The 26,669-nt window shown below is 42.2% G+C and overlaps 1 protein-coding gene and 1 pseudogene across 4 annotated transcripts in view; one reads left to right on the top strand and one right to left on the bottom strand.

Annotated features, from left to right (window-relative positions):
* Nucleotides 1-26,669, bottom strand: part of MCF2L2 (MCF.2 cell line derived transforming sequence-like 2) — a 211,932-nt gene that overhangs the window by 147,788 nt on the left and 37,475 nt on the right. For all 4 annotated transcript variants that reach the window (XM_070406723.1, XM_070406722.1, XM_070406725.1 and 1 more), the window contains exons 2-3: nucleotides 13,109-13,192; nucleotides 5,588-5,702 (exon numbers count right to left, since the gene is read on the bottom strand). In XM_070406723.1, coding sequence (XP_070262824.1) covers nucleotides 5,588-5,702; nucleotides 13,109-13,192 — 199 coding nt within the window. The remainder of the gene's footprint in view (nucleotides 1-5,587; nucleotides 5,703-13,108; nucleotides 13,193-26,669) is intronic.
* On the top strand, nucleotides 7,146-7,462 carry LOC139002241 (prothymosin alpha-like; annotated as a pseudogene).

Here is a 26,669-nt window from a genome sequence, read left to right as displayed (position 1 = left end):
AAGCTGCATTATTTCAACAGAGCATAATTAAAATCTATAATAAAGAACCAATTGGACCTTCTGTAATTACAAAACATCCATACCTGAAATTAAGAACGCAGATTTGTTTAACAGCAGACTGTACACAAAAGAAAGAGCTAAATGTGTTCTGACTCCAAAATAACGGAAAAGTTTCATGGTGAATGTGGTATTTTTATTAACTACATGGTATGTAAACAGCTAAATATATATATAGTTGAGATCTGTATACTTTACTATATGCAAATTATAACTCAGTTTAAAAACTGAAAGAATCCAATAAATTCAAGTTGTGAAAAAAAGAACTGTCAAGCTGTGAAATAAGAACTGAGTCCAATGTAGGGCAACCAACCATCCCAGTTCATCCAGGACTGAGGAGTCTCTTGGGACACAGAACTTTCAGTGCTAGTATGGAAAACCAACACAACTGGGAACCATAATTCAAATACCTAATTCCAAACACTAATATGATGGTCATTGGCATACTGCTTATGGGGCTTCTTAGGGAAGGAAATCAAACTACTCTTTAGGATCATTCATGTTTATTGACAGTTACTCTTTTGAAGAGCAGTGCTCAAGGTTGTTCCTGATATAGGAGTAAAAAATGATTGACCTATGGTTTATTATTTGTTTGTTTTTAATATTATTCTAAATTCAGAAGTAAAGAATTCATGATGCTTTCCAGTTTTTCAGCATCTCTTGGCATCTTCATTGGCAAAATGGTGGACTGGCACAAGTTTGTCTCAATCACTCCTTTCAGCTTTGTCATTCCATGGGTCTCTAATTCTATATAGTGACTTCGAGTCCCCACTGCGCGAGACACACCTCATATTTCAGTTTCCTCAATAAACTCTATTAATTGCCAGGCTGGAGTAGCCTGGCATTTTCTTCCGTCTTTTCCTGCCCTCCACATATGGAGTAGATTTTTCAGTCTCAGAACTTTTCCCTGGGTCTGAGTTTATGAACAAGAAGTCAATCTTAAAAGGCTATATACTGTATGATCCCAATTATATACCATTCCGGAAACAACAAAAAAACTATGAAGACAGCAAAAGGATCAGTGGTTGCCAAAGGTTGGGGAGGTGGCAGGGATGAACAGGCAGAGCACAGAGAATGTTTAGGGCAGTGAAACTATTCTGTATATATTATAATGGTATATACATGTCATTTACTTTTGTCCAAACTCATAGTGTCCTATCTAATAAAAAGGGAATATGCTAATTGACTGCCCCACCCTCAAAGATGGCGGCGCCCTCAACTACAAGATGGTGGCGCCCAATCCCCTCAGCCCTGCCGGGGCAGCAGGCATGCCTGTCTCCGGAGTCCCCCAGTTCCCTCATCCCCCCAGCCACCCAGGGCCTCCCGAGGCTCAGGTAACCAGGGCCAGCCAAGGCTTGTGCTGCCGGCAGTGGCAGCAACAGAGGTGTGATGGGGGCGTCGCCTTCCCCTGATCACCGGGTCGCCTCCAGCCCCTGATGGCTCCCGGACTGTGAGAGGAGGCAGGCCAAGCTGAGGGACCCTCCCTCCAGTGCATGAATTTTCATGCACAGGGTCTCTAGTCCTATAAATAAAAGGCTAATATGCAAATTGTCCCCTCGACCAGGAGTTCAACCAGGGGGCGAGGCCAGCCTACCAACCGCCCGCGGCCCCCCCATCCCCTGCCCTGGCCCAATGGGCCCCAATCAGGGCGGGCCGGCTGGACCCCACCTGTGCATGAATTCGTGCACCAGGCCTCTAGTGTACAATATCAAGAGTGAACACCAATATAAACTATAGACTTTGTGTGTTGCTGTAGGTACATCAGTTGTAACAATGTACCACTCTGGAATGGATGTTAATGGTGAGGGAGGTTTGCCTTGGGAGATAAAGAATAGATGGGAAATTTCTGAACTTTCCACTCAATTTTGCTGTGAACTTAAAACTGCTCAAAAAAAGTCTATTTTATAAAAACATTTTAGACGATGAAAATTCCTCCAAAAAATTAGTAATTAAGCAAACAAACAAACAAACACATACTATAACATAGCTTTCCAAACAATTACATACAGGCAGAGATCAGAGAAAATTCATAACCTTAAACATTTATATCAATAAAATAAAAATGAAAATATAATTTTCAACTCAAAAAAATGACAAAAATTAAGCAAACTGAAAGAAAGTGCAAGAAAGAAGATATTAAAGATAAAGGGAGAAATGAATAAGATAGAGAAGAGGAAAGCACTAGATCTAAGTAATATCTGAACACTGTTCCTTGTCCTGCGCATCTTGTCATTCTCTTCTTTGACTATACCAATTCTTCCTGGTTCTGTGTCATGAACCCTCTGCCAACTGCCCATAAAGATTTTGCAACTGGGCAGGGCTCTGATGCCTGGTAACCACTGTCACACTGAAGAAATTATAAATTTTGATAAATAGGAACCTGAAATGGAAACTGGACAATAAGGTCAAATTCCCCTTTCAGGCTTTCCCCCTTGTCTCTGTTTTATGTTGAAACCAAAGGGTGAGGCAGCGAGACAGTCTGAGCAAATGCTAGGAAGAGGAAAGGGGAATGACTGGTCAAGTGGGCACTCTTTCTCAAGAGACAAACAGCATTCCAGGAAAGAAAAATACTCCCAAGTTTACTAGCAGTTATATAAGGAACATAGAGCAGAACAAAGAAATCAGGGCCAAAAAGTAGCCCCTTGTTTTGTCTTATCTTCTAACATCTGTGAGATAAGGCTTTCTACCCCTCAATGCTTCTCTCTACCCTGGTTCAGATGGCATCCAATGTACAGTCCTCTGTGTAACTCCAAAGAGTTGCAAGTACAAAATGAGAGTCACCCACTTCATTTAGCACATGACTACATCCAGGGATTCAGTAAAATTAGACAGTGAGATTGAAATAAATATAATTGAGGGCCATGTGTACCTGCTGCCCACCTCCCTGCTCTCTCCTTTACTGCTCCCCACAGAAGGAGAAAGTACTAAGCTGATGGGTGATTGTTTTGGATGCAACTGAGCCAAGGAGGAAGACCAAGTTCAACTCCCTATAACCCTGGGGGTCAATGCAGGAGTGAGGAAATGGGGTTCTTCTTTCTCTGTCAGTGTCCACCTTCTCGCCCCATAAAAATAGTTTTAGATTGAAATGAATCATATCATACTGGAAATTTGACCAACATTACTTCTTGAGAACCTACTATGTGCTGGGCACTATACTAGGGCTACAGATTAAAAAAAGAAAAGAAAAGAAGAAACATTGCCCCACTCCCCCCATCTTGAGTAGTTCACAGTCTAATGGGAGAGGTAGAAATCATTTCCATCTACTATGGTGTTTACAAGGCGTAAGCTTTGGGTTCTGTGGAAATAAAAGGTCTGGGTGAGCAGGGTTGGGGTCAGGGACGGTTTCCATGAAGAAATGACATCAGACTGAGTTGTGACGAATGTGTAGGAGTTAAGCCAGTCCTAGAAGGATGGGAAAGGCATTCCTACAGAGAGAACAGCACCAGCCAAGCCGTGTCCTAATGGACACCATATGTGGGGATGGGAGGAGGAAAGGGAGAGAAATGGTGAAATAGAATTTAAGTAATGAACTTTGAAGAAGTGCATTAAAAATAAACCCATAGCCTCCTCTCAAAAAGTAAGAAGAGTAAAAAAACAAAAATAGTCTTTGAAGTCGATTTGGTTAAAGCAAACTAAGCAACTTCCTAATCTCTGGTGGCCTTTCAATCACTAGGCTGGCACTGACCTCTAAATCTCAGGCAGCAGATGGAAAGCAAGTGCAATAGCACACACACACACACACACACACACACACACACAGAAAGGGAGGGCAGAAGGGCTGGAGAGAGAGAGAGAGAGGGAGGGAGTGGGAGAGAGAGAGAACACTGTTGTCTAAATTCCAAACCTCACAGCAGTTAAGTAAGAGATTATATCATAAGCCATGCAAACCCACGGAGAGTGGGGCCAGTCTGCTCTTCTGGGGAAGAGACACAGCACTATCTAAGAATTCCCAGCTCTATCTCTGCCTGTAAAATGATTGTTAGCAATATGAACTCTATCCCACACTCTATCCCTTGGAGGCATATTAACTCACTTGGCATAAAGATGTGAGACCTACTATGTTCCTTTTGTGGACTAAGTTGTGTTTCCGCCAGTGCCTCAAAATGTGGCCTTATTTGGAGATAGGGTCTTTACAGTGCTCATCCAGTTAACATGAAGTCATTAGGGTGGGCCCTAATCCAGTAAGACTGGTGTCCTTATAAAAAGGGGGGATTTGGACACATGGACACACAAAGAGGGATGGCAAAGTGAGGAGACAGAAGTGGAAGCCACCTGCAAGCCCAGGAGACAGGCCCGGGACAGATTCTGCTCTCACAGCCTCAGAAGGAACCAACCTCACCAACACCTTGATTTTGGATTTGTAGCTTCCAGAACAGTGAGATAATAAATTTCTGCTACTTAAGCCAAAAAAAAAAAAGTGTGATGTGGGTTGCAGAGGGTGAAAGTAGCAGATGCCCCCAAACATCTCTGCTATAACACAGTTTTTATTGCTGGCCTTTCCATTTCCTTGCTGCATGCCTCAGTTTCTCCATCTGACAATGACAATTATAAAATTTGCCCCTAAAGACCTTATTTAGTGGAGATAAATGAAATAACTCCTAACATGGCTTGAGCTCTTTGAGCAATGGCCATGTATCCCAGATAACAGGCCCCAGGAAGCCAGAATCAACTTAATCTAGAGCAGCGGTTCTCAACCTGTGGGTCGCAACCCCTTTGGGGGTCGAATGACCCTTTCATTGGGGTCGCCTAAGACCATCGGAAAACACATATATAATTACATATTGTTTTGTGATTAATCACTATGCTTTATGTTCAATTTGTAACAATGAAAATACATCCTGCATATCAGATATTTACATTACAATTCATAACAGTAGCAACATTACAGTTATGAAGTAGCAACGAAAATAATTTTATGGTTGGGGGTCACAACATGAGGAACTGTATTAAAGGGTCACGGCATTAGGAAGGTTGAGAACCACTGATCTAGAGCAATGAACCTGAAGGAACAAAGACAGCTTCAGTGGTTCCATCAATACCTTTTTTTAATATGTTTTTATTGAGTTGAGAGAGAGAAAAAGGAGAGGGAGAAAGAGAGAAAAACACTGATGAGAGAGAATCATCTATCGGCTACCTCCTGCATGCCCCCTACTCTACTGGGGATCAAGCCCACAACCTGGGCATATGCCCTGACTGGGAATCGAACCAGCGACCTCTTGGTACATAGGACGATGGTCAACCAATGGAGGCACTCCAGCCAGGGTTGTTCCATCAATATTTCATTCACTCATCGTTTATTAAGTACCTCCTACGTGCACTGTATGAACAGAACTGATACTCACTTATCATTGTTTTCTAGTCTCATTCCACATCCCTTGTCTATGACTGATGGATAAGAGAAATGGTATACTTTACATGCCAGTGTGAGCTGTGTTCATGGAAGATTCCATCTCAACCCAGCCCTGCCACATGGGGAATGTGGAATAAAGCCAGTGACTAAGAAGGCAACAGAACACTGTGTCCAGCTCACCTGGGGATGCTAGTCAGGTAGGTCATGACATTCAGAAAGTCCTCATCTGAGATGTGTTTGAAGCCCACAAACTCTGGGAAAGTGATGATTGGGGCACCATCTTTCCCTCGGCCTCCTGCAACAAAAGTGGGTGGTCAAGATGTTAGCACAATGTTTTCATGTCACGCCTCTGCAGATAAAAGTCTCTGACTAATATCAAGGCAGGAGATGTGTACTGGCTTCCCCTTTTCTATCTATGTTACTTCAGAGTAGAATGTGGGAAGGCTGACACTGAACTATTTTAAACAAGTCTCTCTTCTCCTTCATGCTTGCTCAGTGGTATTGTGAGAATTTGATTTTTGAATCCTTTGAAGATAGTTACTGTATAAAAGGTAATACCGACTTAATTATTTAACATGGGTAGAATAGTAAAGAACGCCACAAATACATAATGCTTCTGTTCATTTTTGTAGTCACTAAATTAAAAAGTTAAAATGGTAATTAGGAGAGTTAACTCTAAAATCAGTAACCTGGTTGAAATCCTGCTTTGCCACTTAATTTCTATGTGATTTTAGGCAAGACACTTAACCTAAGTAGGGTATATATATGTAATACTTGCACCTACCTCAAAAGGTGTTGTGAGAATTAAGTGAAAACATAAGGAAAGCACCTTAGCAGAGTGCTTGCTGCATATAGGTACTCACTAAATAGTGAGCATTATGGTTATTACTGTTAATGGAGGCACAATAAGCTGCCGGCACTTTGATAATTTATAAACAAATTTAAACAAAATTATAAACAAAATAATTTATCCCTGTAAGAATAAAAATGTACAATTAACATTTAAATATTTAGCTCACTGGAGCAGAGGCCACCAGGTTAAATTGAATAGATTATATTTCCCCATCTCCTAGCAGCTAGATGTAGCCACATGACTAAATTCTAGCTTCATGGTTCCTGTGTCAGGCACCCAGGGAACCACAGTGAACTCACAGAGGCACCATGAACAGTTTAAATTTTTAGGGGAAAAGCAATAGTTGGCATCTGTCACCTGCTCTGCATGGTATTAGCTTGAGATAGTTCACAGTTTCAACATTAAATCACACTAAATTCTTTTGACTAGCATTGTATCTTTGCGAAGGTGGGTTTGGGGTGGCTGCTGGGATAAAAGCAAGTGCAGGATGAAAGTGAGTGTAGAACAGGAAGGGAGGCTGGTGATGTCTAGTTTGATTCCAAAGTTGGAGAGCACTGTAGCTACCAAAGAATGAAATTCTTAGTATTATTTATAAATATTTATAAGACATGAAATTGATAATATTATTTATAAATATTTATAAGAATGAAATTCTTAGTATTATTTACAAGACAGCTACTAAGTTGTTAAAATGTGTAGACTTAAGTTGTTTTAACTGCTCGGTATTGGTTTTGGACAAAAAGGGCTGTAAAAAATTCCTGAGACCGGCTGCTCTGAAAAGCCATCTTTGCATTGTTCCTGTGGCTGCCTCACTCTTTGCCAGAGTTCTCCATCTCTCGCTTAAAAAAAAAAATTCCGCTGCATCGGATCACCGTCGTGCCCCACATGTCAGACACAGCTGAGGACACCAGCTCTGAGATCACCACCAAGGACTTAAAGGAGAAGAAGGACATTATGAGGAGGCAGAGAATGGAAGAGATGCACCTGCGAATGGGAACGCTATTGAGGAACATGGGGAGCAGGAGGCTGACAATGAGGTAGACGAAGAAGAGGAAGAAGGAGGGGAGGAGGAGGAAGAGGAAGGTGATGGTGAGGAAGAGGATGGACATGAAGATGAGGAGGCTGAGGCAGCTACAGGCCAACGGGCAGCTGAGGATGATGATGTTGGCACCAAGAAGCAGAAGACCGATGAGGATGACTAGACAGCAAAAGAGGAAAAGTCAAACATTTAAAAAAAGGCCTTTGTGATATATTCACCCTCCACTTCCTGTCTCAGAACCCAAAGGTGGTCACCTTCGGAGAGACTTCACCCACCTGGGGCACTGCCACCTTCGGATGGCACGCACTCACCACCACCCAACCGAAACCACAACGTGAATTTGCAATAGGGGAGGAGAAAAGAACCAAAAACTTCCAAGGCCCTGCTTTTTTTCTTTTCTTGTCTTTTTTTTAACATATTTTATTGATTTTTTACAGAGAGGAAGGGAGAGTCAGAAACATCGATCAGCTGCCTCCTGCACACTCCCCACTGGAGATGTGCCCACAACCAAGGTACATGCCCTTGACCGGAATCGAACCTGGGGCCCTTCAGTCCACAGGCTGACACTCTATCCACTGAGCCAAACCGGTCAGGGCTGCTTTTTTTCTTAAAATTATTTTATAAAGGAAAGTTTGTTTGCATTTTCTATTTACATTTTATATTTTTGTGCCTATTGGTAGGGATCAGCCATTTTTAATGATCTTGGGATGACCAAACCAGCCTTTGGAGCATTCTCTGTCCTACTTTTGACTTTACTTGTGGTGTGACCATGTTCATTATAATCTCAAAGGAGGAAAAAAATAACCTTGTAAAAAAAAAAGCAAAAACAACAACAACAACAAAATCTTATTCTGACCATTCCAGTAACTTTTTGTGCATGTACTTAGCTGTACTATAAGTAGTTGCTTTGTATGAGATGGTTAAAAAGGCCAAAGATAAAAAGGTTTCATTTTTTCCCTTATTTTATTGTTTTGTTTATGAAGTTGCTGTTTTTGGTCTTTTGTTAGCCTGTTTGATGTATGTGTGAAACAATGTTGTCCAACAATAAATGGGAATTTTATTTTGCTGAGTTAGTTGTTCTAACAAAAAACAAACAAACAAAAAATTACTGAGATACAAAGGAACTGAGAGCCCTAACCAGTTTGGCTCAGTGGATAGAGCGTTGGCCTGCGGACTGAAGGGTCCCAGGTTCGATTCCGGTCAAGGGCATGTACCTGGGTTGCAGGCACATCCCCAGTAGGGGGCGTGCAAGAGGCAGCTGAATCGATGTTTCTCATCGATGTTTCTAACTCTGTATCCCTCTCCCTCTCCCTTCCTCTCTATAAAAAATCAATAAAAAAACAAAAACACACCAAAAAAAACCAACAAAGGAACTGAGAACGGAGACAATGGGAAACCTGTGCCCAGCCCACAGGGGTGAGCTGAAGCACTGTGAGTGCCTTCCAGGCTAAGCCCCTGCAGGGGAACCACATTAAGAGGAATAATGGCTCCCAAGCATAGCCAACTGCTACACACGTACAAAAGGTACAAAAGTTTGTACCTTTTAACCACCTTCACCCCTTTCCCTCACCTCCCAACCCCACCTCTAGCAATCGCCAATCTGTGTTCTGTTTCTGTTGAGTTAAAATGGTTACTTAAATAAAACGATTGCTTGAATTTCACATGTCTAAGAAACAGGTATCAGTGCAGGGTGTGGTTAGTGAGGATCGTGTGATTAACGTGGGTGTGGGATCAATGAAGACATTATAGAAATCGAGAGACTAAGAGAAAAGAGGGGGGGCAGTGTACATGATGGCTCCACCACTACATGAACCCACCTGCTGCTCCGAGTCCACGCCTGATAAGCATCTTTTGCTTACACTCTAACATTCCATTTAAATCTGCTTCAGGGGAGAGAATGCGCTATTGAGCAAACATGACTATTTGTATCACAGAAAGAGAAAGTCAGCAATGTGGTTACACAAGTCTCTTGTGAGTTTTATTTCTGTGAGTGAGCCTTGCGCTCTCGGAGATACATCACTAAGGAGTGAAACGTGTGAGATTTGTCTGGGTGGCTGGTCATTCTTCTCCGGGAAGTCCCTCTTTATCAATCCTGTATGCTTCTTTGAAAGTTTACACAAAATATCAAGCTTTGACAAGGAGAGGGAGCTACCTCTTTATGGTGACTGAAAACAATTTAGATCAGGGTAGTACCAGCTTTCACCTAACATTCTTCCTCTTTGCAGTTTCACAATCAAAGGAGGTTCCAGAGAAACCAAAGTTAAGAGAATCTGCATTTCTCGTAAGGCTAAATTTAGATGCATTATAACACTGTATGAACTGTATAACCAATATTTGCCAAAAGAATGGCTAAAACATTCCAGGGGACCAAAAAGTGAAGTCATTAAATGGTGTAATGACTTCACTTTTTATCGTTAATTATGAATTAAAGCTATTCACACCTAAGTGGAGAAAGGTAGGTGAAGTTTTCTTGTATATTGGTTAACAGCAACACTGAACACCAGAGAAGAGAGGCCCACCACCACCTCCCCAGGTCAACTGAGGACACCTCCTGCTGTTGAATATTATTCATCTTAACAGACAGAAGCACTAAAGCAGCGGTTCTCAACCTGTGGGCCGCGACCCCTTTCACAGGGGTTGCCTAAGACCATCGGAAAACACATATGTAATTACATATTGTTTTTGTGGTTAATAACTATGCTTTAATTATGTTCAATTTGTAACAATGAAATTGGGGGTCACCACAACATGAGGAACTGTATTAAAGGGTCGCGGCATTAGGAAGGTTGAGAACCACTGCACTAAAGAAACAAAGCTGAGCCTCCCTACAGCATGGACAGCCCACAACAAAGCATTCAGTGCCACCTGGTGAGGAAACGTGGAAATACCAAAGGAAGAAAGTGAAAACCAAACACCTTGTAACTGAGTAAAACGGTTACTTAAATAAAATAAACGGCACTCCTCCTAGTATAAATTTTACCTGTTCGTTAAATGGCACGAAAACTGCGTCATACAGAAGAGAATGTGGAATGCTGGGAAATCCTATAGAAAGGCAGTGAAGATCAATAATGGGAGAGACATGGAGGCAGTTACTGCTCTTTGCCTTCAAGTATCTATTTTCCCTTTCTCTTTCCCAAAAGAAGATTTTAACTGGAATAAATGGCCGCCCCACTCTCTGGGAGGCACTTTGAAAATCTCGGGGCCCAGGATACTAAATGATCTGTCCTACATAATCAAGAATTGCCCCACACCCTATGTGATTTCTGCATGTCTTCCTAGAATCTCAATGTAAGTGAAAAATCCATTTATAGTGATCTGATCCTAGACTCTAACTCTGCTTTCCATATAATCACAAAGGTTTTTTTTAATATTTTTTCCAGTTTTATTAAACTATCATTGACAGCACTGTATTAATGTAAGGTGTACAACATAATAATTTGATATATGTATATATTACAAAATGATCACCGCACAAAGTTTAGTTTACATCCATAACCTCACACAGTTACAACTTCTTTCCTTGTGGTGAGATTTTAAGATCTACCCTCTTAGCAATTTTCAAACATACAGTACAGTATTGTTAATTAGTCACCATGCTGTACATTGCATCTCCAGAACCTATAACGAAGTTTGTACCTTTTAGCCACCTTCACCCCTTTCCCTCACCTTCCAATTGCCTAAGGTGATACAGCTAGTCAGTAGCAGAATCTAAATCCCTATTTAGGGATGTTGGGTACCAGTTTGTTTCTCCTATTCTGCCTCTAAGAAATAAAAGAAAGAAATGCCCCAATAATACTCAAAAGAGATCACTTGGGATCATTAAACATATAAGTTAATCATTCTCTGGACTCCTTCCCCAGATGAGCCATTGTGTAATTATATACTCATATATTGAGGCTTTAGAGTTTGGGTGTAAAGCTGTAGGAATCCACCCTGCCCCACCCCATCATCTATTCCAGACCTTGATGCACACAGTTGGCCGAGGGGCCTTCTGTGGTGCAAAGCCACGGCAGCAGTTGCCAGAAACCCAGAGACACTTCCCATCCTGCCTTTGGTACTGCACAATCCTAGGCTCCCTGTGGGAGGCTATGAGAGGGCTCCCTCAGGAAGGTGGTTGGGCACTCCCTCCAGGGCCAGGACTGCGGTGCCTAGAGTGGGGATTCGACGATCAGACAGTCCTGCTTCACAGGACAGACCAGGAGGACTTGGATAATTTTGATATGTTTCAGTCTCTGTTCTAAGCACTGGCAATGCAGGCAGAAATAAGAAACATGAGCACCCTGCACTTATGGAGCTTCCAGTGACTTTGTGAGCAGTGACCAATGTGGAGGACAGACCAGAGAATTCACCAGGTATTCTGGAATGTATAAGAGGTCCCCACCTAGGATACTACTCTGGGGTGGGAGACATACCTGAAAAACAAAGTTTAAATTTCCCTTAAACTCAGTAGAATAAGGAGTTTAAAGCAGATTAAATATAATTTAGGAAAAGAAAGAAATGTGACTTTTTTTACATCCCGTGTTGTAGAGTAAAATCCACACTAACTACATATTCTCTCTACAATGTAACTAAGATGGCTTTGTTGCTTTTTTCAGATGAGCTATAAAAGATAAGGGTAGTGCCCGACTGGTGTGGCTCAGTGGTTGAGTGTCAACCTATGGAACCAGAAGGTCACGGTTCGATTCCCAGTCAGGGCATATGCCCAGGCTGCAGGCTCCATCCCCAGTGGGGGGCATGCAGGAGGCAGCCAATCAATGATTCTCTCTCATCATTGATGTTTCCATCTCTTTCTCCCTCTCCCTTCCTCTCTGAAATCAATAAAAATATATATTTTTTTTTTCAAAGATAAGGGTAGTGCCGAAGCCGGTTTGGCTCAGTGGATGGAGCGTCGGCCTGCGGACTGAGGGGTCCCAGGTTCGATTCCGGTTAAGGGCATGTACCTGGGTTGCGGGCACATCCCCAGTGGGGGGTGTGCAGGAGGCAGCTGATCGATGTTTCTCTCTCATCGATGTTTCTAGCTCTCTGTCTCTCTCCCTTCCTCTCTGTAAAAAATCAATAAAATATATTTAAAAAAAAAAAAAAAAAGATAAGGGTAGTGACTTGTTACCTTATTCCTCTGGGATATGTGTTAAGAACATCTAATCTCATTACCTCATGCTTCCAAGTTTGGTCTAACTATATTTTAGGGTTTGGTATGTACTTCCAGTTTCAGTAATTAATGTCATATCACCCTTCGCTAAGTGAATAAGAAAGAATAATCTAGTAATGACAAATTTCAGGGCTGTGCTCAGGCTCAGAAAATTTCTAGCCTTTTATCAATACTAGCCTCTCTCTATTCCTAATCAAATGCTTAATAAAAAAAAACCAACATATTAAAATTAGGTCCTAAGAGCTAAGGATACAAGACAAATCTCTCAGAGAACAAACAACCTCACAATATTCATGAACACTTAAAACCAAGACTCTCTTAAGGTTGGATCTTATTAGAAGAACATCATGGTGGCAGCTGATGTCAGTAATTATTTCTTTTCTTCCTCAAAATCTTTTCAGCTCTGTTCTTTACAACCTCGAAGAAATGTACTCCCTTGAGAAACATCAAATTGCATCCAACAGCTAATGGAATGACATCCATGAGATTCCCCCAACCCCACCCCCGATGCAGCTGGATGGTCCCCCGTTCATTCTAATCTGGGTGAGGCTTAAGGAATGACTGAGACTCGAGTATAATGTTCACCAAGATTCAAGAGTCTGGGCCCTCTGAGCAGAACCCCAAATAAAACCTAGAAATACACATGAATTAGCCCCTTACCTGAAAGAATGGCAAATTGTCTGTGAAGTTGTTCAATTATATCCACTGCCAACAAGGGCCTGATTTCCTGCTGCATAATTTCATCTGCACAAATGAAATACAAATTAGGTTAAATCCTTGCAAATTACAAAGAGAAATTAAAAGGAAAAAAGCTCTACTACTAGGGAAATGTGGGACTTATCAAGAATCAAGAGTTGGTTATGAACACATGATTCTCCTGAAAACTCTATTCCTGAGAGGCATGCATGGGCCTGGGTTTTGAGTGGTTTGAAGCTGATACACTGAGCACAGGAAGCCCTTTCTAGAGCTTCTCCCAAGGTTTTGGAAGGGATCAGTGTAAGGATTGGGCCCTGCAGTTTAAGCTTCAGTAGCTTCCCAGTTAACCTGCTAGGATGGTCTCATTCATTACTAAGGGAGGTACTTAGGTGTCTGCTTACTCCTTTGGGTCTGCAGAAGGATATTTTTAAAAAATATATTTTATTGATTATATTGTATAGAGAGGAAGGGAGAGGGAGAGGGAGAGTTAGAAACATCAATCAGCTGCCTCCTACATGACCCCTACTGGGGATTGAGCTCGCAACCAAGGTAAATGCCCTTGACCAGAATCAAACCTGGGACCCTTCAGTCCACCGGCCGACACTCTATCCACTAAGCCAGTGATGGCGAACCTATGACACCCGTGTCAGAGGTGACACGTGAACTCATTTTTTTGGTTGATTTTTCTTTGTTAAATGGCATTTAAATATATAAAATAAATATCAAAAATATAAGTCTTTGTTTTACTATGGTTGCAAATATCAAAAAATTTCTATACGTGACACGGCACCAGAGTTAAGTTAGGGTTTTTCAAAATGCTGACACGCCGAGCTCAAGAGGTTCACCATCACTGCACTAAGCCAAACCAGTTAGGGCCAGAAGGATATTTTGAACACAACTTAAGTTACCAGAGTTCATCTCAAGCTGGGTCATAAAATCAGTCTAGATTTATGAAGGTTCTTTGATCTTTTTTCCCTCCCTCCCTCTCTCCCTCCCTTCCTTCCTTCCTTCCTTTTTGCCTCCCTCATATTTGCCTCCATTTTTTCTTTCTTTCTGGAATACTTCAAGGGGCCTCTTCCCTTGGCCAAGCATGTTTAAGGAGGCACTTCTTTATTTTGCTATTTAAAGATGATCCTTACTGAATAAAAGGTTAAAGGTTTCCAAGACAAAAATTCAAACCTACAAATGTCCTCTAGCCCTGTAATTTGCATTCTATCCATTAGGGAAAGGGGGAGTAGAGAGAGGGGAAGACTAAGCGAAATCCCTTAGCCTGGGCTGGGAAGCGAACGCCATTTTCATGCTCTCTCTGCCTGAGATATTATGATCCTCATTTAACTGTTTCTCAGGGAATCTCAAAAAATGAACTGGTTATTATTTCTACAACAGTTAAACATTTGGTTAGATTAAAGCACAAACCAAGTAGCCTGTGCACTAACACTAAATAGGAATCTCCTATTAATTCATCTGCAGTCAGGGTAATGCTGTGATTGATATTCTAATGTTGACCTATCATAGGTTATAGCTGGGAAGGTCCTCCTAGAGCCGTGGTTCCTACTTCTCAGCGTTGGTGAGAAGGTTGAAGGAGATGATGCATATGGAGGTGTACACAGTAGGTATTCAGCATTGCTCTGGACACGTCTTTTCCATAATTGCTTTCTGAAAGTCATATAAGGGACTGGGCAAGTGCCAGTTTAAATCCAAAGGCCTTTCCTCAATGAATTCTACATCTTTTTTTTTTTTTCCTGGAGGAAAGGGGGTAAACTCAGGCCAGAGTTCCTTCAGCCCAATACTCTTTCTACTCTGAATTCACCAAAAATTCAAGGAACTCCTACATTACTATTAATTTTGTGGGTGCAATAATGGCTTTGCTGTTATATTTTAAACAAAGGAAGGGCCTTTTCTGTTAGATACACAAAGTAAAGTATTTAACAGAGAAAGTATATGAAGTCTGAGACCTGCTTAAAAGTACTCCAGCATTCCTCTCTGCCAAAAACGTGCAGGGAGCAGGAGAGAAGAAAGCAGATTGACAAAATATGGATAATCACTGAAGCGGGTTGATGGGTCCGTGGGGATTCATTATACAATTCTCTCATGTGTTTCAAACACAATTAAAGTATTACAACCACATAAAGAATTTAAGCACACACAGGGCTTATGTAGCTAAAGAGTTTTTAGCTACAGAAAACAATCGCCCAGTAGTCTACTCAAAAATAGAGATAGATTATTATCTTTTCATACATAAGGGAACATATTTAAGAGGCAATTATCCCAGAGAAAACTAAGATCATAGATGCAATTTATTATTGTTACACCTCAATATTTAAGGTGTGCTTTATATTAAACACTTTAAAAAAGAAAGATGTGAAGGGGACAACAGAACCGAGTAAGCCAACCATCCCTTGCCCCATTTTGTTTTTAAATTATTTAACTTTCATTGAAATATAGCTAACATACATTATTATATTAGTTTCAGGTATACAAGATAGTTATTCAACACTAGAGGCCCGGTGCACAAAATTCGTGCATGGGTAGGGTCCCTGGGCCTGGCTGGCGATCAGGGCCCATCAGGTTCCCCGCCTCCCAGCCTCCCCACCTCCTCCTTTTCTCGCTCCTTCAGCACCCCTCCGCTGCCACTGGTCACTCGCCATGTTCTGCGCCACCCCCTGGTGGTCAGCGTACATCATAGCGAGCAATCAAACTCCCGGTCTCCTGGTCAAACTCCAGAGCAGACAATTTGCATATTAGCCTTTTAGTATATAGGGTTAATATACCTAACAAAGTGATCACTATGCTAAATCTAGTAACCATCTATGATTATTTAAAAGATTATTGCAATATTATTGACTATATCCCCTATCCTGTACATGCCCACCTCATTTTTTTCTGTCCCTTCCCCTTTGGTAACTATCAACTTGTTTTCTATGGCTGTGACTCTGTTTCTATTTTGTTTGGTTTATTTATTTGGGGTTTTATTTTAGATCCCACATATAAGTGAGTTCAAACATATTTATCTTTCTCTGTCTGACTTACTTCACTTCACATAATACTCTCTAGGTCAGCGGTTCTCAACCTGTGGGTCGCGACCCCTTTAGCAGTCAAACAACCCTTTCACAGGGGTCGCCTAAGACCATCCTGCATATCAGATATTTACATTACGATTCATAACAGTAGCAACATTACAGTTATGAAGTAGCAACGAAAATAATTTTATGGTTGGGTCACAACATGAGGAACTGTATTTAAAGGGCCAGAAGCTTGAGAACCACTGCTCTAGGTCTATCCATGCTGTCATAAATAGCAAGGTTTTATTCTTTTTTATCTATATACTAGGGGCCCGGTGCACAAAAATTTGTGCACTGGGGAGGGGGTTTCCTCAGCCCAGCTTGCCCCCTATCACATACTGGGAGCCCTAGGGGATGTCCTACTACCTGCTCCCTGCTCCCCTTGGGGAGCGGGCCTAAGCCACAGTCTGGCCTCCCTTTGTGGAAGGCGACCGGGCTGATCAGGGGAAGGCAACAGCCCCATCACCCCGCTGCTGCAGCCACTGCCAGTCACCGCAGCCACCAAGGTGTTTTCATCAACACGGACTCCAGTCCCTTTACCATGAAAAAATGACAACTTTCTTTAGGCATTTTCAAGAAGTGTCTTTCATAGGATATGACATTTCTTTCTTTCTTTATCCTCACCTGGGGATATGTTTCCATTGATTTTTAGAGAATGTGGAAAAGAAAGGGAAAGACAGAGAGAAAAACATCAAAGTGAGAGGAACACTTTGATTGGTTGCCTCCTGCATGAGCCCTGACCTGGGCCGGGAGGAATGTGCAACCTAGGTACATGCCCTTGGTCAGAATTGAACCCAGAATCTGCGTTGGGCAGGCCGAGGCATTATCCACTGAGCCAAACTGGCTAGGACAGGATATGACATTTCTTAACCCTCCAGCAGCAGACCTTCATTTTTTTCTCCAGGAGTGTGGTAAAAAAAAACCCTAGATCACTTTTTGGACTCTTATTACCCAAGTTACTAAGAATATTACCAGTGGCATACAGAGAGCTTAACCAATCAGAGGTCAGAAAAGGTGTTTCCTCTGTAGTTCACACCAATTGCTGGTTTGGCCCCTGCCCAGGCCTAACGCCTCTGGCGAGTCATTAGCCCTGGGCCAGGGCACCCTCAGCTCCAAGCCACCATGGCCATCAAGGATCGCTGGCTGGCTGCGCCCGGGTTCGGGCCGCCACCACCATCAAGGATCACTGGCTGGCTCCTCCCCGGCCCAGGCCTAAAGCCTCTGGCCCAGGCATTAGGCCTGGGCCGGGGCACCCCCAGGTCCCCGCCACCGCAGCCATCAACGATCCCTGGCTGGCTCCTCCCTGACACAGGCCTAAAGCCTCAGGCCGAGGTTTTAGGCCTGGGCATCTCGCCGCCTCCGAAGATCGCTGCTGGCTGGCTCCTCCCCAGCCCAAGCCTAAAGCCTCTGCTTGAGGCTTTAGGCCTGGGCCGGGGCACCTCCAGCTCCCGCCGCAGCTGATCGCTGGCTGGCTCCTCACCGCCCCAAGCCTAAAGCCGCCGCCGCCGCTGCCGCCGCCCCCCCCCCGCCCCCCCCCCCCCCCGCGGAAGATTGCTGGCTGGCTCCTCCCCGGCCCAGGCCTAAAGCCTCTGCTCGAGGCTTTAGGCCTGGGCCGGGGCACCCCCAGCTCCCGCCACAGCTGATCGCTGGCTGGCTGCTCCCTGACCCAGGCCTAAAGCCTCAGGCCGAGGTTTTAGGCCTGGGCCAGGGCACCCCCAGCTCGCCGCCACCGCCATGGAAGATCGCTGGCTGGCTCCTCCCTGGCCCAGGCCTAAAGCCTCTGCTCGAGGCTTTAGGCCTGGGCCGGGGCACCCCCAGCCCCCCGCCGCAGCTGATCGCTGGCTGGCTCCTCACCGCCCCAAGCCTAAAGCCGCCACCCGCAGCCGCCGCCATGGAAGATCGCTGGCTGGCTCCTCACCGCCCCAAGCCTAAAGCCGGCCGCCATCTTGGCTGACAGTTAATTTGCATAAGGATATGCTGATTAGCCAATGGGAAGGGTAGCGGTCATACGCCAATTACCATGTTTCTCTTTTATTAGTGTAGATATGAAAGGCTAATATGCTAAGTGTCTGACCATCCGACTGGTCGCTATGATGGGCACTAACTACCAGGGAGCAGACACTCAATGCAAGAGCTGCCATGATGTGCACTGGCTGGCACCACGGACCTGGCACCAACAAAACCAACACTCAGTTTCCCCCAAGTGGGACACAGGCCCCGCCACCACCCCAGAGCGACACCCCACCAAATCGCAGCCAATGCTGCCAAGACCCCATGGCGCAAAATGTGGCCCACAGCCCAGCCCAGCCTGGAAAAGGTCACTCTGGGCTCCAGGTAATGATGTCACATAGCAACGCCCAGCTTCCTCTCCCTAGCGACTAGCCTCCTTGCAGTTTCTTCAGCCCAAGAACACAAGTTGAAACATTTTACACTTTAACCAAATGTCTGTTCAGCGTCTTCCTGTGCCTCATCTCATTTGATCCTCACAGAAGTTCCTGGAGTAGGTAGATAGGAGACTCAGTGGAATCCTATTTTCTTTTCATTAGCCAGAAAATGGAGATTTAGAAAGCTTAGAAACTTGACCCAACTGGAAAGAAGTAAGAAATGGTGGACCTTGAAAATGACTTCAGGTTTTCTCACTGCACAAAATATAGTCAAACACTGCTACAGTTAAATATTTTGCCCTTTGTTCTTCCTGCGTGATCTACAATAATAATCTGCTTCGTGTTGATATTTATTGCTGTGTTGCTGACAATTACCTGAAAGACAAGTTGGGGTGCTTCACTGGGCTGGAAAAAGTTTAGCTAAATAAGAAAGCAGGTCTAATTAAGCAAGTTTATTCTATATATATAAAAGGCTAAATTGACTCATGCATGTGCAATACATATAAAGCTCTCACTGGCGCCAATCACACGCATGTGTTTCGATCTGTCATTGGCAATTGTGAATTTCATTGACACTTCCATTATAGAGAAAGGGCAAATAGCGATATTAAAATATTTCTTCAAATTAATTTCCTTTCAATGTTCATGAATTCGTGCACCAGGCCACTAGGTGCTAAGTAATAGTCCATTGTATATATATCATATCTTCTTTATCCATTCATCTGTTGGTGGACATCTAGGTTGTTTCCGTACCCTGGCTATTACTAGTAATGCTGCAATAAACATAGGAGTTCATATCTTTTCAAATTAGTGTTTCTGTTTTCTTTGGATAAATATCCAGAAATGGAATTACTGGATCATGTGGCAGCTCTATTCTTAATTTTTTGAGGCATCTCCATCTGTTTCCCATAGTGTCTGCACTAATTTACATTCCCACCAACAATGCATGAGTGTCCCCTTTTCTACACATCCTTTCCAGCCCTAGTTATTTGTTGATTTATTGATAATAACAATTATGACAAGTGTGAGATGTTATCTCATTGTGTTTTTGATGTGCATTTCCCTGATGTTAGTGATATTGAGCATCTTTACATATGTCTGTTGGTCATCTGTACGCCCTCTTTGAAGAAATGTCTATTCAGGTCCTCTGCCCATATTTTTATTGGGTTGGGGCGTTTTTTTTGGTGTAAACTTATATAAGCATTTTATATGTTTGGATATTAACCTCTTATTGGATGTATCATTCACGAATATCTTCTCTCATTCAGTAGGTTGTCTTTTCATTTTTTTGATAGTTTCATTTGCTGTGTAAAAGCTTTTTAGTTTGATATTGTCCTATTTGTTTATTTTCCTTTGTTCCCCTTCCTTGAGGATATACATATACATATATATGTGTGTATATATATATATATATATGTATGTATATGTGTGTGTGTGTGTGTGTATGTATATATATATATATATATATATATATATTAGAAGCCCATTGCACAAAGATTCGCGCAATAGGCCTTCCTTCCCCTGGCTGCCGGCACCGGTTTTCCTCCGGCACCCAGGACCCAGGCCTTTGGTCCGGCCGCAGCAGAGAAGCCAAGCCTCTTCAGTCTTCAGTCTTCACTCCCGCAGGGAGGCGGTTGGGCCCTTTGGTCTGCGGGATACGAGATTGTCCTCTACATTTCCATGGCGGACTCGAGTGAAGCCTCTTCAGTCTTCAGTCTTCAGTCTTCAGTCTTCACTCCGGCCGGAGCCTTCAGTCTTCGCTCCGTGCCTGTGTATGCAAATTAACCACGATCTTTGTTGGGTTAATTTGCATAGTTGCTCTGATTGGCTGGTGGGCATATCAGAGTGACACCAATTTGCATGTTTCTCTTTTATTAGTGTAGATATTGCTAAGAGCAATGTCAAAGAGTTTACTGTATATTTTTTCCTCTAGGAGTTTTATGGTTTCAGGTCTAACATCTAAGTCATTAATCTATTTTGAGTTTATTTTTGTATATGGTGCAAGAAAGTGGTCAATTTTTATTTTTTGCATGCATCTGTCCAGTTTTGCCAGCACTACTTATTAAAGAGACTGACTTTACCTCTTTGTATACCCTTGCTCCTTTGTCATGTATTACTTGACCAAATAAGCAAGAGTTTATTTCTGGGCTCTCTATTCTATTACATTGATTGATATATCTGTTTTAATGCCAGTGTTATAGTGTTTTGATTATTGTAGCTTTGTAGTAGAGTTTGACATCTGGGAGCATGATATCTTCCACTTTGTTTTCTCAAAATTTCTTTGTCTACTTGGGGTCTTTTGTGATTTCAAATAAATTTTAGGATTCAGTTGTTTTAATTCTGAGAAGAATGCCATTGGTATTTTAATAGGGATTGTATTAAATCTGCATATTACTTAAGGTAGTAAGGAAGTTTTAACAATGTTAATCCTTTCAATCCATGAGCAAGGTATATCCTTCCATTTATTTATATTTTCAATGCTTTATAATATTCAGACTAGAGGTCTTTCACATCTTTGATTAAATTTATTCATAGGTATTTTATACTTTTTGATACAACTGAAATGGGATTGTTTTCTTGATTTCTTTTTCTGATCGTCTGTCATTGGTATATGAAACAACAGATTTCTGTATATTGATTCTGTATCCTGCAACATTACTCAAGTCATTTGTTAGTTCTAATAGTTTTTTGGTGTCTTTAGGGTTTTCTATAGTTGGTATCATGTCATTTGCAAATAATGAGAGTTTTGCTTCTTCCTTCCCAGTTTGGATGTTTTATATTTCTTTGTCTTATCTGATAACTGTGGCTAGGGCTTCCAGTACTATATTGAATAGAAGAGGTGATAGTGAGCATCTTTATCTTATTCCTAATCTTGGAGGAAAGGCTTTCAGCTTTTCACCATTGAGTATGGCCTTTATATTATATATGGCCTTTGTCATATACGGCCTTTACTATGTTAAGATATGTTTCTTCTATACCCATTTTGTTGACAGTTTTTATCATAAAGGGATATTGAATTTTGACAAATGCTTTTCTGCATCTATTGGTTTTGATGATGATCATATAATTTTTATCCTTTATTTTGTTAATGTGATATATTGCATTGATTGATTTATGAATGTTGAACCATCTTTGCATCCCTGGGATGAATCATCCTGGTCATGGTGTCTAAACTTTTTAATGTATTATTGAATCCAGTTTGCTAATATGTTGCTGAGAATTTCTGCATCTATGTTCATCAAGGATATTGCCCTGTACTTTTCTTTTTTTTAATGTCTTTATCTAGTTTTGGTATCCGGATAATGCTGCCTTCATAAAATGACTATCTTAAAATATATTTTTTATTGATTTTTTTTTTTTTACACAGAGGAAGGGAGAGGGATAGAGAGTTAGAAACATTGATGAGAGAGAAACGTCGATCAGCTGCCTCCTGCACACACCCTCCTGGGGATGTGCCCGCAACCAAGGTACATGCCCTTGACAGGAATCGAACCTGGGACCCTTGAGTCCGCAGGCTGACGCTCTATCCACTGAGCCAAACCGGTTAGGGCATGACTATCTTAAAGTAAAGAAATCATCAGGTCAAACCATCATTAGTCAAGGACCACTGAATAATTATGAGCACTATGTCTACAGAGAAAGATTTAAAGTATAATATCAAGGATATAAAAATCATACGTGTGGTGGGATTGCAGCTACATTTAAAAAAGAAGAAAGCATGTGGTGTGTTTATGTACATGCATGCAGGCATATGAAAAACAATACATGAAATAGTGTTAGAGTGATGGAATCATACAGTGGTTACCCCTTTTAGTTCACCTAGACAAAAGCATACTCTGATAGCCTTTATTTTTTAATGTTAATAGGACTTTATTGAAGTATAATTTACATGCAGTACAATGCACGGATCTTAAGTGTATAGTTTGATAAATTTTAACAAATATTTACACGGATGTAACCATCACACAGATCAAGATACGGAACATTTCCATCAACCCAGAAAGTTTTCTTGTGACCCCTGCTCCAGGCCCTACATTTTTGAGAGCTCCACATATCACAACCCTCCCTCCCATAAAGAGATGAGTTGAAGACCACATGGGTGCCTCTGTCACTCATAATCCAGACCTCAGTGCTGGCACAGCACACCGTAGCTCTAAACATCTACTGTCTTAACAGCACTGGTTCCTCAGGGAAATACTTCACATCTCTTGGTCTATATCGTCAAAAGAAAAGGTGACTGTATCCAAACGCTATGAAGGTTTTCGAGCCGTGCCATTGCTGTTATCAGGGACAGACACTGCTTCAGAATGCTGGGAGGATGTGAGCGGTGAGGATTTGAGCAGTGGGAGTGCTTAGGTAAGAGAAAAGACAAATGAATTAATTTGTTGAATTCATCCTCTCATGTGGCATTAGTGTTTAGATTCTTATATAATGAAAGATCATGCCCAGTACTTCCAAGTATCAACATTCTTTTTTCCCTTTCAATTAGTTATGCAAACATTCAAATTTTTGAACTCCTTGAACACAATTACATTTTACTTAGATCACATTTACTTCAGATCACTGCTCTCAATAGAGCTCAAATTATGTGAAAATCTCAGTGTTAACAATATAGTCCTTTTGCTGAGATGAAGGCAAAAAAAATACGTTATGGATTAATTAATGACAGATTATGCATATCGTTATTGCTAATCCAAATTTCACTAGCTAATCAACATGACACTCAGACACACAATCATTCAATTTAGTCATCTTTGCTTTTCTGATTTTTAGTCATATATAAACCATATCTTTAAACATATTTTAATTTTGTTCTTATTGTTGTAGGCAATTGGACAGACACAAGTAGAGCACAGATGATGGGTCAGGTACAGAAGGCCATTAGGGCAGAAAGCCCCAGGTGCCTAGCAAGGGACAATCAATTCTAGGGTAGGACCTCACCCCCAGGATGATGTTTTAATCCTTAGTAAATCACTGGTCATGCAGTTTGGACCTCCTGACCTTTCTTCCCTAGAGATAACATCTATGCCTCAAGATGTATGTCAGCTCCAGGCCCAGAAAGCAACAAAACCAGCCTCAGGATCAGCTGCACGGAATAATGATGGTGCCGGCCAATCAGTGGAGACCACAACCCTGAAAGGACTCACCAGGAAAACTGCTAAATATTCTATTGAGATCTTCCCCTGAGAGCTCCCCTAAAATGCCCACCCGTAAAATACTTAGGACAGAGGACCCAGTGTGCTCTCCCTCCTGGGAGCACACCAGTGCTTTTCTTTCCCTTCCTACTCCCCTCCCTACCCCTGGCACCTTTACCATTAGCTTCCTCACTCCCAAGCTCCAAGGGCCCTTCCTTTACCTCTATAACTTGTTTCCTAAGCCCATTTCTTCTCGCAATTACTTCTACCTCTGTGATTTACCAAATAAATGTCCTCTTGCAGTTTGGGCTTTGGCTCTGAATTCTTTCCTAGTCAGAACCCAAGTACCGACGAGGTTGCTGAGCCCAGGTTTGGTCTGACCCCACCGGTCAGACACCTGGTGCCCTTCCCACCACCTACAACATTATGAGGGTATGTTTGTCAAGGTAAGAAGCTAGAATGTATTTTATTGAACTGTGGCATGCGGGCCTCCATTGTACTCTTGCCCCAGGCTCTGCAAATGCCGGTTTAAAACTGCTTTGAGAACTGATGAAACATTACTAGGTATAAGCATTTCTGTTTTTGAATACTTATCCAAGTCCCTTTTCTCCTTTTTTTTTTTCCATTACAGAAAAAGTTGACACATTTAAAGGTTCATAATTTCTACTGACATTTCACTTTGTACCCTTGTGTAAGACAAGCATACAGAAGTGGAAATTTCTATGCAAAGAGTTTCGTTAGCAACATTCTCCTGTAGCCCTTCAGAGCTATTGAAGAGGTGCAACCAGCTCTGGTGCCCGGGCTATTCTAAATAAAAGGCAATCAACAAATGCCCTGAGGGAAATTAAGAAATTCTGTGAAAATACCAAATTCCTCCTTTCCATAAAGCTCTCACGTTTTAGCACTAGATTTCAAAGTGCCCCCACCAGGATTTTTATCAATACCACCACACTCCCCCCCACCCCCCAGCAGTGCTCCTCAAATGATAATGAATATTTAAGTTACCTGGGTTTTAAATGCAGATTCTGATTCTTTAGAGAGGCTTGGGCAAGGGGCCTTTTCAACAAACCCTCCTGAGGCTGCGCTACAGAGAAGCCAACACATGGACTCCAAGGTCTCAGGCTATTCTTGACCCTTTCCTGTTTCGTATGAAAATGCAGCTCAAGAGGGGGAAAAAGGGTTTTATTTGGGTGGTCCAAGTCTGCTTCTATTATCATTCAATAAAAATAATCAAGCACATGTATCCAAGGTATTCTTGAAACTGAGGCCTAGATGGCGTAACTTTTGGTCAAACATTTCCTTCTGTGTTATTTTTGGAGTCTGCTCCCTGGGAAACAAATTAACCCTGGCTCGAGCACCTGCTTACCTGTCCACCCAGCACACCTCAAGCCCTATCTCAGTGTGGGCCCCTTAAAGCCTATATTGTCTCATGCTTAGCCCACTTCCAGCCCTGGATTCAATCAAGTGTATCAACCGGAAGCAGTGTCTTGGGTAGAACACGAAGAGATGAGAAGACTTGACATTGTTAATGGGGAAACAGCACCAGATGTTTCTGGCAGAGTTAGACCTCAGTCCTTGAGTATGGCTAGGAAAGAATTCAGAGCCAAGAACTGAAATACAAGTGAAAGTTTATTTGGAAAGCGAGAGAGGAAGAAGTGAGCCAGTAGGGCTGCATGGACTCAGGAAATAAGTTACAGAGGAAAAAGAAGAGCCCTTAGAGCAGTGGTTCTCAGCCTTGGCTGCACATTAGAATCACCTGGGAATCTTTTTAAAATCCTGATTTCCTGGCCCCATCCTCCAGAAATTCTGTTTCTTTGTTACTAATGTTGTGGCTCCACCCCATAACAAAGAAACAGAATTTCCGGAGGATGAGGCCCAGAAATCAGGATTTTAAAAAAAGATTCCCAGGTGATTCTAATGTGCAGCCAAGGTTGAGAACTACTGCCTTAGAGCTTAGGAGAAAGAAAGCAAAGGTACGCACCTTGAGAGAAGAAAGGGACAGGAAAGGCATGGACATCCAAGAGAGAGAGAGAGAAAGAGAGAGGCAGGGTTCTGGGTCCTTCATGTTGAGGGTTTTTAAAGGTGAGGATTTTAGGGAAGGCCTCAGGGAAGGATCTCAATAGAATGTTCATCAGCTTTCCAGGTGTGTCTTTCAGGGTCATGGTCGCTACTGATTGGTCAGCCCTAGGGTAGGGTCATTAGTGATTGTGTTATCAGTGGGGAGCCCTCCGCATCCCCACCAGTTGTGAGAAGAAGAGGGCTTCTTGTGATGTCATGAGAAAAAGAATTTTCTGAGACTGGCACAGAAGAATAAGGTATTGTAGAAAGCTTTATTTCTGTGGAATTAAACCCCTGAGTTTCCGAGGTCCCATTTCCCTCCATCCTGCCAAGGAAGAAGTCCTGTTTTGCTTTCAGCAGAGCTAGGATTAAAGCTGTTGCCCGGAGTTTCTTTTTTTTTTTTTTTTTTTTTTAGATTTTTCTCCTTTTTATTATGTTAGGTAACACAATATTTATAATACATAGAAACTTATACAAAGAATTTTACCTTAATTTATATATAACTTATCATCTTTTAGGTGGAAATTCTTGCTTCTCTTCAGAAACCAAAGAAGATATCTTTAAAAGGATCAGATGGAAAGTTCTACATCATGATGTGTAAGCCAAAAGATGACCTGAGAAAGGATTGTAGACTAATGGAATTCAATTCCTTGATTAATAAGGTTTTGTTGCCCGGAGTTTCTATTCCATATTGGAGCACAGTGCAGTCTAGCATCAGGATAGCTTAGTTTGTGTTCCTAGCTATAGTCCATCAGCCCATTGTGTGTGGGGTCTGCATCCGTCCATTGGGTGGGGCTTCTAGGAACATGGGCGAATGCAGGAAACAGGAGCAAAACCAGAGGAACAAGGGCGAGATAATTCCTTTGTCTGGGGATTTTAACCTTCT

This window comes from Myotis yumanensis, unplaced genomic scaffold (genome assembly GCF_028538775.1).
Source record: "Myotis yumanensis isolate MYYU_CA2020_CCGP unplaced genomic scaffold, mMyoYum1.0.hap1 SCAF_2, whole genome shotgun sequence".
Taxonomy (NCBI): Eukaryota; Metazoa; Chordata; class Mammalia; order Chiroptera; family Vespertilionidae; genus Myotis; species Myotis yumanensis.
This window is presented reverse-complemented; position numbering and strand designations above follow the sequence as displayed.